This window comes from Alosa sapidissima, chromosome 10, assembly GCF_018492685.1.
Source record: "Alosa sapidissima isolate fAloSap1 chromosome 10, fAloSap1.pri, whole genome shotgun sequence".
Lineage (NCBI taxonomy): Eukaryota > Metazoa > Chordata > Actinopteri > Clupeiformes > Clupeidae > Alosa > Alosa sapidissima.
Window position 1 is genome coordinate 35,312,663 of NC_055966.1, and position 12,416 is coordinate 35,325,078.

The 12,416-nt window shown below is 43.7% G+C and overlaps 1 protein-coding gene across 3 annotated transcripts; it reads left to right on the forward strand.

Moving 5' to 3' along the window:
* Positions 1–2,837: 2,837 nt before the first annotated feature.
* Positions 2,838–11,471, forward strand: flad1 (flavin adenine dinucleotide synthetase 1). Of its 3 annotated transcripts, none has more exons than XM_042107865.1 (9): positions 2,838–2,941; positions 3,053–3,289; positions 3,743–3,962; positions 5,196–5,955; positions 8,635–8,782; positions 9,522–9,620; positions 10,209–10,398; positions 10,686–10,759; positions 10,890–11,471. In XM_042107865.1, exons 3-9 carry the CDS (start codon positions 3,795–3,797, stop codon positions 11,023–11,025), a joined length of 1,575 nt encoding a protein of 524 aa, XP_041963799.1. In that variant the 5' UTR covers positions 2,838–2,941; positions 3,053–3,289; positions 3,743–3,794; the 3' UTR covers positions 11,026–11,471. The 3 variants fall into 3 exon arrangements, with proteins under 3 accessions (XP_041963799.1, XP_041963801.1, XP_041963800.1); XM_042107867.1 differs by having other exon boundaries at positions 3,804–3,962; XM_042107866.1 differs by lacking the exon at positions 2,838–2,941 and having other exon boundaries at positions 2,953–3,289.
* Positions 11,472–12,416: the final 945 nt, after the last annotated feature.

Genomic DNA, 12,416 nt, shown 5'->3' on the forward strand with positions numbered 1-12,416 from the left:
TTGTCAGAATTGACATAATTTAACACTGTTTGTCTCTAGTCATATAGGCTATGTCAATGTCAGGTAGAAATTAAGTGATGGAGGTGATAGAACTGATACTACATGTCTGTGAAATAGTAATTGCTATAGAAACTCCATCAGACACCAGGATAGGGAAGTGAGAGTGAGACAGCCAGGGGTGTATTGCAGAATAAATGTATTGTATTTAGATGTAAACATTGATCAGCAGTGTTTCCCATACATTGACTTATTTGTGGCGGCCCACCACAATATCAACATTGACCACCACACAATGATTTTCCAGGTTGTACTAAATTGTGCTTAAATCTGGTTAGCATCATAACCACACTGTGCTAATTTGTTAAAAAAAACTGTTGCATTCAAGTTAATTCTGCAAACCAACCACCACAAATGGAATTCAATGGGAAACACTGATCAGTCTTAGATCAGTCTAGGTTGCAGGTCATGTGCAAGGTAAGGATCTTCATGAACCCTGGAAATAATAGATATGGGAAGGACATAGATAAATCATTACTCGCAGAGCTTTTTTTTAGCTATGCAAGGCCATCACTACAGGCCATCACGTTAAGTACCACGCTGAATCACATGCTGATTGATTGATACATGACACCACCTGAATCTAGGCTATGGATTGATACCTCACACCAACTTAACAAAATCCAGCATGGACAACTCTAAAAAACAAACAAGCAAACAATAAACTAAACATAATATGCTGATCGATGGTATAGGCAATCATATCTAGAATATCAGTATTGGTAAAAATAAAAGTACAGCCGGTTGAAAAAAGTGTAAGACAATACCATCCAGTAGCCTTACAATGATCTGTGCAGGTTTCATACAGTATAAGTCATTTCCATGGCAGAGACACATCTTGTACCTTCAGTAGATTGATGGACTTTTAAGTTAAAACATTTAAGTTTAAACCAAGTACCATGAAGTGATGTATGGCAAAGTTGTCTGTCTCGTCCCACCAAAGAAATGCATTTATATTGTATGATGAGTATGATGCAGCACAATGATATTAGTTTGCCCTCGAATCTCCCTTCCTCTCTTTGAAACTTGACTTCTCCAAATCATGTAGGCCGAATATTTGAAATAAGAACTTAGCCTATACATCCTGTCAAAGTTTTCAGAGATGATAGCAAACAATGCAAATGATTTAAAATTATTAAAAATAATTAATGTATTCTTGGTAATCTTATTCTGTATTTGACAAGGAAAGAAAAAGCAAACTTCTGTTATTTTAATTTATCAATAGATATGCGATGTATTTCGCCAAAAGTCTGTGTAGGATGCAGGTACAGTGCATACGGAAAGTTTTCAGACCCTTTCAAGTTTTCCACATTTTGTATGTTTCAGACTCATCTTAAAATGGATTCAATTCATTTTTTTTATCTACACACAATACTCCAACACTCCAAAAAAAAACAATACTCCAACACTCCACAAAAAACAATACTCCAACACTCCACAAAAAACAATACTCCAACACTCCAAAAAAAAGCGAGACAGGGTTGTGTGAAGAAGACACAGATCAGAGGAAGGATACAAGAACATTTCTGCAGCATTGCACAGAAGTTCCTTTGAGAAGATGAGAGAAGCATAAAGAAGGACAATCATCAGTGCAGCTCAGTGCCTGGTTTCTTCCACACCCACACACACACACACACACACATCAGTGCAGCTCAGTGCCTGGTTTCTTCCACACACACTGTTGGGAATTGAGGCTAAATAGTTCAGTCTTCGTTTCATCAGACCAGATGATTTTACTTCTCATGGTCTGAGAGTCGTTCAGGTGCTTTTTGGCAAACTCCTTGCAAAAATGGCTTCCATCTGGCCACTCTACCATAAAGGCCTGATTGGTGGTGAGCTGCACTGATGATGGTCCTTCTTTACGCTTCTCTCATCCTCTCAAAGGAACTCTGGATCCCATTTATAGAGACCATTGGGTCCTTGGTTACCTGTCTGACCAAGGCCCTTGGTCCAGGATTTCTCAGTTTGACTGAGTGGCCAGATCTAGGAAGACTGTTGGTTGTTCCAAACTTTTCCATTTGAGAATGATGGAGGTTACCGTGCTCTTGAGAAGAAATGTTCTTGTATCCTTTCCCATATCTGTGTTTTACACTATCCTGTCTCGCTGTGAGACCAATATAAAGAGATGTGTGCCTCTAACAACGTCCAGTTAATTAATTTAGGCACAGGTGAAAATCAAGTTGTAGAAAGATCTCAAGGACCAAGGAGTTCAAGTAGAGTTCAATTGCAAGTGTCATAACAAGAATACTTATGTAAATGGAATATTTCAGTCTTTTATTTATTTTTTTATACATTTACAAAACACTCCAAACACCTGTTTTTTTTGCAGTGTTGAAGAATTGTGTAGATTGATGAGAAAAAAAGAATTTAATCCATTTTAAGATGTGTCTGAACAAAACAAAATGTGGAAACCTGAAAGGGTCTGAAAACTTTCTGTAGGCCTATGCACTGTAGGATGACATTGGCAACATTGTAAAAACGCATGCATGCAACATGATGACGACCCCTGCTGTCTTAAAGATGAGTGAAGCTGCTTATTAGACATGTTCTGGTGAAGCAGTTTCGAAGTAAATAATCCTCCGCAAAAATAGGTAATTATTATGCTAACTTCTGAGTTTGGAATTATGCATTTATGTGAACGGGTTAATATTGCCTGTGAACGTTCCCTTTCTTTCCTTGATATAGCGAGAACATGAGAACATGCCGCATTTGTCGCTTCCGTCTTACGAAACGGCATGAGGTACTTTGTGTCTCCTTACAGCCCATTGGCTAACCAGTGACCGACTCTGGATTCTCCCTCATCCTGATTGGTGTGCTGCAATCACGTGATTAGTGAATGGCGACTGACGCTGCAAATACATAATTGGGACACAACACTGTCATGGTAAGTGTAGTCCAGCTCGTAGTCACACATAAAACAGTATTACAAATTACACACAATGTAACTGTTTTTATTAATTAATGTCATGGCGTTTCTTATGTATGTATACTGCAGATTCTTCGTGGACTTTAAGTGTGACTTACAAGGCAGGACCAGCCTGCTCTGACCACTTTCTTACCAAATGACCGTGGTTGTGTAGCTCACCCTTGCCAAGGTCCACTGTAATTTGGCTCACCGAAGATCCACTGCAGTTAACGTTACTAATTGATTGTACTGTCCCTATACAGTCCCTTTCACCCTGACAGCGGCTTTAGTTAAGGACCGGCTTAATAATTGCTACCAGTTTTGAAGGTAGGAAGATTACTTGTTAGCCTATATTGTTGTTAGCCTGCTGTTTCTGAAGGCTATGCTTCTTCCCCAAAAACAAGTTAGGTAACATTAGTTAGCAATGCCTCAAGTTGGTATCAAGTTGTGTGAAGTGTCCTTATCCGAATTAAATGTTCGCCTAATGCAGTATGTAGCCTAAATGCAACTTGCTGCTCTTTGGAAGTATCTCTTTCCCTGCTACATAGATGCTTAGATCTTTTTTTTTTCATTCACATGAACTATTATACAATCTGTAGTCTCATATCGTTATACTATAATATTTTATACTGATTGACAGCATTTGTAATTCCACTAACAATCTACCGTGTCAAGTACAGAGTAATTCCTTGTCATTACTTTATGGAAGATACTGTAGTATTTCATGCCCTATTTAGCTAAGGCGCCATTGAGACCTTGTTGTCACTCTGTCTCTACCAGAGGTTCTCTTCCCTTTCTCTCTCTCTCTCTCTGTCCCGCACCCGGGGCCTGGATGCTGCAGGCACTGCCCAGGTTCAGTAGTGCAGTGGTGAGAGTGAGGAGGATCGGGGCTCAAATCACTGCCATGGCTCTCAACCACCAGAGCAGCAGTGCCTCCTCCCAAGACCAGGGTGGTGTCGTCACAGCAGCCATCCTCATCATTGGTGATGAGATCCTGAAGGTAATAACTGCTGTTCTATTGATCACCTATCTTGTGCAGTTTATTAATAGGCACTCTTTTACTGACATCAGTAAGTATACATAATTGAGTTGAGTTTATTCACAATACCTCTTCAAACATTACAATAATACAGTTGGGGTACAATTCAGAATCTAGAAAGGTCCATGAGAGGTGAAAAATGTTTCTGAAATACCTCGTATGTACTTATGTATGGAGTGGAAATTGCTTCTGTACTCTTTGACCTGTTTGATTGAGGTTTAGCAGCAGGCTTAAAGTAGAACTCCGGCAATTTTTTCCACCTAGATCTCCATTTCGGTCACCAAGTGCTGTCAGTATGGAACAAAAACGAAAACAATCAGTTTTACCTGGCTCGAGTTGCTACTGCCAACAGCTAAAGCAGCCAGGCATCTACAGTGCTACACTCTGGGGGCATGAACATGGAAGCTCATGAACATGCCCCCTGAGTGCGCTATTAGGTCTTAAGTTGAGTTAAGTTACTTCACTTGTCCTGAATGAACATTTTCCTGTGCCTTCAAGCCATCTTGTAGAGTACACACACACACACACACACACACACAAGGAGCACACATACACACCCAGAGCAGTGGGCAGCACTTGATGCGGCACCCAGGGAGCAGTTGGCACCTCATCTGTGGATGTGGATGTTGGAGAGTGCTGATCTATCAGTCCCTCCACCCACATTTTTTAGAACCGGCCACCCCTTGTTCAAAAGTCCGATTCCCTTACCAGAGAGGTCGTGCCATTCTAAAGTTCAATTATGCATGCAACACCCTCAATTATGCATGCAACACCCTGTTGACGACGCATCGTTGGTTCTGTACAAAACTGGTTGAAATGCAGGCAGGTTCGCTAGATAGCACTATGGTTCAAAGAACTCTGAATGTAACTGGTTCAGGAACCAGTCCTCTGTTGGTTGAAACAATCCCAATGTGTATAGGTATTGTCAAGTTTACAGTGTCTCTAATACACAGACAGTGCTTAATTAGCAATATCACATAATAAATAATATTTGATCAACAAAGAAATGGTATGCACTATATATTGTTGTAATATGTTCTTCGTGCCTTATCATTTAATCATATACTGCATGATGCATATGCATACGATGTGAATATGATGCGATATCCTCTGGGCACGCTGCCTGATAACCTGTTTAAATCAGAAGTGGTGATTGGTCAATCTCCAGGTCCGTGCTTTGTATCCCTGTCGCAGGGTCACACAGTGGACACCAATAGTGCCTTCCTGTGCCGCAGCCTGCGCCAACTTGGTGTGAGCGTGCAGCGAATCACCACGGTGCCCGACGTGCAGGAAGTCATCGCCAAGGAGGTAGCCACCCTGGCGCCAACGGTCACACACCTCATCACGTCTGGTGGTATCGGCCCTACTCACGACGACGTGACCTTCGAGAGCGTGGCCCTGGCATTCGGCGAGCGCCTGGCGACGCATCCGGAGCTGGCGCGGCTGGTGGAGGAGTTCTTCGGCGCGTCCGATCCCAGCTCGCCCTCCATGAAACTGGCTGCGGTGCCCGAGTCGGCGCAGCTCAACTACGGCACCGACCCGCAGACGGGCCAGCGCATGCGCTACCCGCTGGTGAGCGTGCGCAACGTCTACATCTTCCCCGGCATCCCCTCGCTGCTCGAGCGCGCCTTCCACGGCCTCTCGCACCTTTTCGCCGGCTCGGGCACCACCTTCCACACGCGGGAGGTGTTTGTGGACGCCGACGAGACGGAGATCGCGCCTGTGCTCACCAAGCTCCAGAAGGGCTGGGGCAAGCGTGTGGCACTAGGCTCCTACCCGGACTGGCTCAGCAACTACCACCGCGTGCGGCTGGTGCTGGACTCGGACAGCCTGGAGGAAGTCGAGAAGGCCAGGGGGCAGCTCGTGGAGGACCTGCCCCCTGGAAGCGTAGTTCCGCTGGTCAAGGACCCGGTCTCCATCGCCCCAATGGAGGTGTACATGCTGGCCAACAGTGGTGAGGAAAAGAAGGGTGGAATGCAGGGCTTAAACCTCTCAGCCACTGGGGTGAAATTCTGGTGTGGGTTGGACCATTTAAGATTTGAAAAAAGATAATTATACATAAAAGCTTTTAGAATTTCTGATAACGTCTGGCACATACATTTTCTTTACTTTACGCCCTGGTAATAGCAAAGAGAGAAGAGTATTGTCTAGGCCAGAAATTATTAGAAGAGGACAGAGAAGAGTGGACAACACTTCAGGGAAGAGTTCAAGTGAAAGGAAAATCAGCTCTTAGTCAGTCATAGCTAGACCATGTAGACACATAACTAAGGGTTAGACTCTCTCCTGTTCAACATCATGTGAAGCTGAGTGAGCAGAGAAGAGACTACATTGAAGAGTCTAAAATACTGGAGCCCAAGTCACTCAGTCAACAAAGACACCTATGGTGGTCAGGAGAAAGCTAGAATGAGAGATGAGTCCAGTTGGGTCCGGACATGTTTGGGGAAGAGGAGGAAAGAAAGGCCATGAGAGAGTGAAAAGGGACGGAAGGAAAAGGAGCCTACAGCAGCATATAGTGTTGAGAAGACGATTATTTTCATACTCAATTCATCTCTATTTTTATCCATTTAATTGAGTAGTTGTTTAACCGATAAAATGTCAGAAAATGGTGAAAATAATGCCAATGTGGGCACCCGTGGCCTACTGGTTAGCGCTTCGGACTTGTAACCAGAGGGTTGCCGGTTCGAACCCTGACCAGTAGGAACGGCTGAAGTGCCCTTGAGCAAAGTACCTAACCCCTCACTGCTCCCCAAGCGCTGCTGTAGCAGGCAGCTCTCTGCGTCGGGATTAGTGTGTGCTTCACCTCACTGTGTGCACACTGTGCAGTGTTTCCCAGAGAATTGAATTCCATTTGTGGTGGTTGGTTTGCAGAATTAACTTGAATACAATCATTGTGTGGTGGTCAATGTTGATATTGTGGTGAGCCGCCACAAATAAGTCAATGTATGGGAAACACTGCTGTGTGCTGAGTGTGTTTCACTAATTCACGGATTGGGATAAATGCAGAGACCAAATTTCCCTCACAGGATCAAAAGAGTATATATACTTATACTTATATAATGAGTGTTTCCAAGATACGCCATACGCCAACATATATTTATTTAGTGTCATAGAGGAGTAAGTAAAGCAGAAATATTTAAGGTTAAGGAGATCTGAGAATATTGAGCTAGTTTCCTGAGAAAAAATTACACAAATTGATTAACAAATTGATGACAAAAACGATTACTTGAATTGTTGACAACCAATCGATTAATGGATTAATTGTTGCAGCCCTTAACCACACAACTCTGCTCCTCTGTCTACCAGAGAGGGTGCAAATCATTCTGGTGAGGAAGCTTATGTAGAGGCTTGACGTGGACTTGTTCTCTACAGAATCAGTGGTATTCACTTTGTGCTCCTTACTCCTCACGCCGATAGATATATTTTGCTCTCAGAGTACCAGACATCTCCTTTACTGTTCCAGGGATGTATTTCAGTGCTTGAGTACCAGACATCTCCTTTACTGTTCCAGGGATGTATTTCAGTGCTTGAGGTTAGTTCATTTTGGAAGAGGTGGCTGATGGGTGGTAAATGTCATCTCCAGCCGCAGTCAAGAAGAGTTGGATTAGTGTGCAAAGTTGTGCAAGCCAAGCTCCAGACTGTCCAACCCACCTTCAATTTTCGGGCCAGATTTAGAGTTGAAGTGGGCGAAATTATGGTATAGGTTGTGCCTTTACTCTCAAGGGAGTGATATTGTGGCTATTTCTGATTTCTCGTAGCCGTTTATGTCAAAAGTGTGTGTGCGTGTGCGCGCACATGCAAATGCGGGTTAATGAAAATGGCTCCAGGTAGCACTACCAATCGTGATGTAGGCTTGGTAAATCAGGTTGTGTGCATGCGTCATACTCGTGATGTAGGCTTGGTAAATCAGGTTGTGTGCATGCGTCATACTCGTGATGTAGGCTTGGTAAATCAGGTTGTGTGCATGCGTCATACTCGTGATGTAGGCTTGGTAAATCAGGTCATGTGCATGCGTCATACTCGTGATGTAGGCTTGGTAAATCAGGTTGTGTGCATGCGTCATACTCGTGTTGTAGTAAATCAGGTTGTGTGCATGCGTCATACTCGTGATGTAGGCTTGGTAAATCAGGTCATGTGCATGCGTCATACTTGTGATGTAGGCTTGGTAAATCAGGTCGTGTGCATGCGTCATACTCGTGATGTAGGCTTGGTAAATCAGGTCGTGTGCATGCGTCATACTCGTGATGTAGGCTTGGTAAATCAGGTCGTGTGCATGCGTCATACTCGTGATGTAGGCTTGGTAAATCAGGTTGTGTGCATGCGTCATACTCGTGTTGTAGTAAATCAGGTTGTGTGCATGCGTCATACTCGTGATGTAGGCTTGGTAAATCAGGTTGTGTGCATGCGTCATACTCGTGATGTAGGCTTGGTAAATCAGGTCGTGTGCATGCGTCATACTCGTGATGTAGGCTTGGTAAATCAGGTCGTGTGCATGCGTCATACTCGTGATGTAGGCTTGGTAAATCAGGTCGTGTGCATGCGTCATACTCGTGATGTAGGCTTGGTAAATCAGGTCGTGTGCATGCGTCATACTCGTGATGTAGGCTGACTACATGTCTGACTACATTTCCCACAGGCTCCGCTCTGGGCGATAAAGTGGCGTCGGCTTTGAAGACCATCGAGACGGCGCTGGACCAGTATGCGGTCAGTGAGACCTGTGTGGGCTTCAACGGAGGCAAAGACTGCACCGTCCTTCTGCACCTCTTTTACGCTGCTGTCCTACGGTGAGCAGAAACACATAAAAAAAAAAAAACAGTTGTTGTTGAAAATAATTAAGAAGATAATTCGATGTGACAACCAAACAGAACGTATTGCTCATCTAAACATGCATGCTCTCAGGATGCGCCCGCTCTAAAAACCAGAGAGATGAGTTGAGTGTGACTTGTACAAAGAGATTTCTTCTTCATATTTATTTTACCTTTATTTAACCAGGGAATAAAACACAATGAGATTGCTCCCTCTTTTACAAGTGAGCCCTGGCTAAGAAGGCAGCACACAAAAAGACAATAGAGAACATTGACCAAAGGCAATAGACAGCAGTGACGACACTGACGTCCAGGGACAGATATGAGGATGAGGAGAGAGTGCACTGACGTCTAGGGACAGATATGAGGAGAGAGTGCACTGATGTCCAGGGACAGATATGAGGATGAGGAGAGAGTGCACTGATGTCCAGGGACAGATATGAGGAGAGAGTGCACTGATGTCCAGGGACAGATATGAGGAGAGAGTGCACTGATGTCCAGGGACAGATGAGGATGAGGATGAGTGCAGGTGTGGTGGTAGAGGAGGTGCTGAAGGGAGTACAAACCAGTGACAGAAAGGAGAGATCTTTTGCTGTGTCTGTGGACCGAGAGTAAAAGATGATGCAAGACAACTGTAATCTATTTATTCTAGCCTCCATCTACTGTCTCTCTAAACTTCAACTGAACCCCTCCCCCCCTCTCTCCCTCGCAATCCTAGACGTTGTCCTGAGGGTAAGGAAAAAGTGAAGTCTCTGTACATCCGGATCGTTTCTCCGTTCCCTGAGATGGAAAGATTTCTTCAAGATACGATAAAGAGGTACAAAAAAAACACCCACAAATGATAGCATTTGTGTTCAGCTGAAAATGTAATCCTCCGGTGTGAAGTCATAAATATGTGCTTTGGACCTAAGGCCACACAGAAAGTCGCACAGCTTTATGTGGGTCTAGACTCTCGTGAATAAAGGTTTGAGTGAAAGTGACCTAACTCTGTAGACTCAGACTGCTGCATCCGCTGGGTAAGAGGAGCTCTTTGACATGGTGTCTGGAGCTGTGAGTTCCTATTCACAAAGCCAAGAATAGACTGATGGATCTGAGCTTGAATCTTGCCCTTGTTTCTGTTTTACGTGACGCAGCATTACCAGCTGTTGATCATTATAGCTACTTTTGAGACTTTTTAAAGATAACACTGAGCAAAAATGTAAAGTAATGTCAGTTAATGCTAACAGAGGGTAGTTATATTAAAGCACAATGTGGCTTCTTGTTCTTGACAGACAGACAGACAGACAGACACACACAGAATTTATTGTAAAAGTTTATCTCCTCCTGCGCTGTTGTGGTGTCCACTGTGTGCACATATTTCTCTGTGGCTCAGTATTTGGCACCGCACCCCTGTGCTGTGCTGCAGGTATGACCTGGACCTGATCTCGGTGGAGGGCAGTATTCGGCAGGCCCTGAGCGAGGTGCAGCAGAGACGGCCGGAGCTGAGGGCCGTGCTGATGGGCACACGCCGCAGTGACCCCTACTCACACACACTCACGCCCCTGTGCCCCACCGACCCCGGATGGCCAGACTACATGAGGGTCAACCCGCTGCTGGTGAGAGGGTGCACACACACACACACACACACACACGTATGTGAGCATGAAAGCACACACATGTGGTTATGTTTTTTTGTTGCTTAGCAGATCGTTTTGTCCAAGGCGATCATGACCTCAGACTTTAATCAAAATAAATAATCATCTTATGTTTTCACTAATTCATTCTGAATGTGTTGTTTGTTCTGTTAAGTGATGGTTACTTCAATTAGGGGCCAGATTATCACATTTCTTTTCTCAGCAAATCTCCCTCTTTTGCTCCCTTCTCTTACCTATTTTTTTTTTAGGACTGGACATATCATGATATCTGGTCATTCTTAAGGACACTCTATGTGCCGTACTGTATTCTTTATGATAAAGGGTAAGTTTTTAGCTCTTATTATACCTCACAATTGAATGCATAAAGAACAAATCCTCCATCTTTGTTCTCCAGGTGTCTGTGTAGTGATCTGGTCAGGGATTGGCTCAACCAGTTGTCTATTTTCTTGTAGGTACACCTCATTGGGTAGCATGGACAACACCTGCAGGAATGATTCGCTGAAGACGGTGGACGACCGGGGCATCACCCGCTATAAGCCCGCCTATCACCTGGAAAACGAGGAAGAGGAACGTAACTCCAGAGCCTGAGGTCATCTCTCTCTAGATCTCACACACACAGGACTTCTCAGCTCCAGAGCCTGAGGTCATCCCTCTCTAGATCTCACACACAGGACTCCTCAACTGTAGCCTCCTTACATCCATTCACCCATTCACCTGCTCATCCAATCATCCAATCAACCAGCAAAGGTCAACTGAATGTGATGGACAGAGCAAAGAAGCAAAGTTGAAAGAAGAGTGGAAAATGTACAACCAGGGCATTGTAGATGCAAATTTGGTGTGTGTGTGTGTGTGTGTGTGTGTGTGTGTGTGTGTGTGTGTGTGTGTGTGTGTGTGTGTGTGAGAGTGAGAATTGTTACCATGTTTGTGTGCATCTGTGTGTTTCTGTGTCTGTATGTGTGTGGCTCAGTGAAGGGTTGTTGCTATGATTTCCATGAATATCATGGTTTATAATAAAAGACTTGAATTTGCTCTAAGTCGAGTCATTCATTTACTGAAAGCGCATGAAGATTCAGATGATTCAGACGATGATAAAAGAAACCCAGTGTGTCCATGTGTATCGGGCTCTGGCCTGCAAATGATTAAACGATTGGGTACGTGAACGCAGAGCACTTTACTTCATCGCGTGAAAAGCCAAGTGTGACGGATGGACACTCATGCCTGTGTGTGATTGCTTTTAATGTGCGGAGGATACGATGTGCATCACATTCAGGCTCACTTGCAGAGAGGAGAGGAGGAAGCCTAGGGAGATATATAGGCTACACACAGCACGAGACATGCGAAGTCTGCTCTCTGACAAAAACTTTTTTTTTGATTTTATGATTTATGTTTTTCTTGCCCTGGAATTCCATTCATTCATTCATTCATAATGTTGGAACAGAGCAGGCTTCATATAACTTGTCCAATAACTTGCCCACTATGTTATGTATTCATGAGGTAAAACTCTAGGCAAGTAAGAACTGTACTGTGTCTACTATACTATAATATAATCACTTGTTACAAACTGTAAAATGATATGCTAAATGGATAATTGACCAACAGAGAAATAGAGAGCAGAGGTGATATGATCTCAGTTAAGAAGAAGAAAACTGATTACAGAGAATTGCAAAACACAGATTTGCCTTGCACAATAATCCTCTCTCGAGCCATCGCTTACTGTATGTGAAAGTTGTAGAATACCATGGAATTATGAAATACCAATTGATAAAAAGCAGATGTACAGATTGGTCATTATTTCTGAGAAATTATGCACTGCTTTCTTGTCTTCACCGTGGGATAGTGAGAAACGTAATTTCGATCTCTTTGTATGTCTGGAACATGTGAAGAAATTGACAATAAAGCGGACTTTGACTTTGACTCTGCTCCTCGTCTCCTGCATTTGATCAGTGCTCTCTTCAGGCTGAATTAGTGCTTAACTAGCT

Bases quoted from the DNA above. Each gene is read 5' to 3' on its own strand.
- flad1 (XM_042107865.1), top strand. From the start codon at position 3,795: ATGCTGCAGGCACTGCCCAGGTTCAGTAGTGCAGTGGTGAGAGTGAGG. The intron at 3,963-5,195 runs GTAATAACTGCT...TCCCTGTCGCAG, and splicing joins TTGGTGATGAGATCCTGAAG to GGTCACACAGTGGACACCAA. The intron at 8,783-9,521 runs GTGAGCAGAAAC...TCGCAATCCTAG, and splicing joins TTTTACGCTGCTGTCCTACG to ACGTTGTCCTGAGGGTAAGG.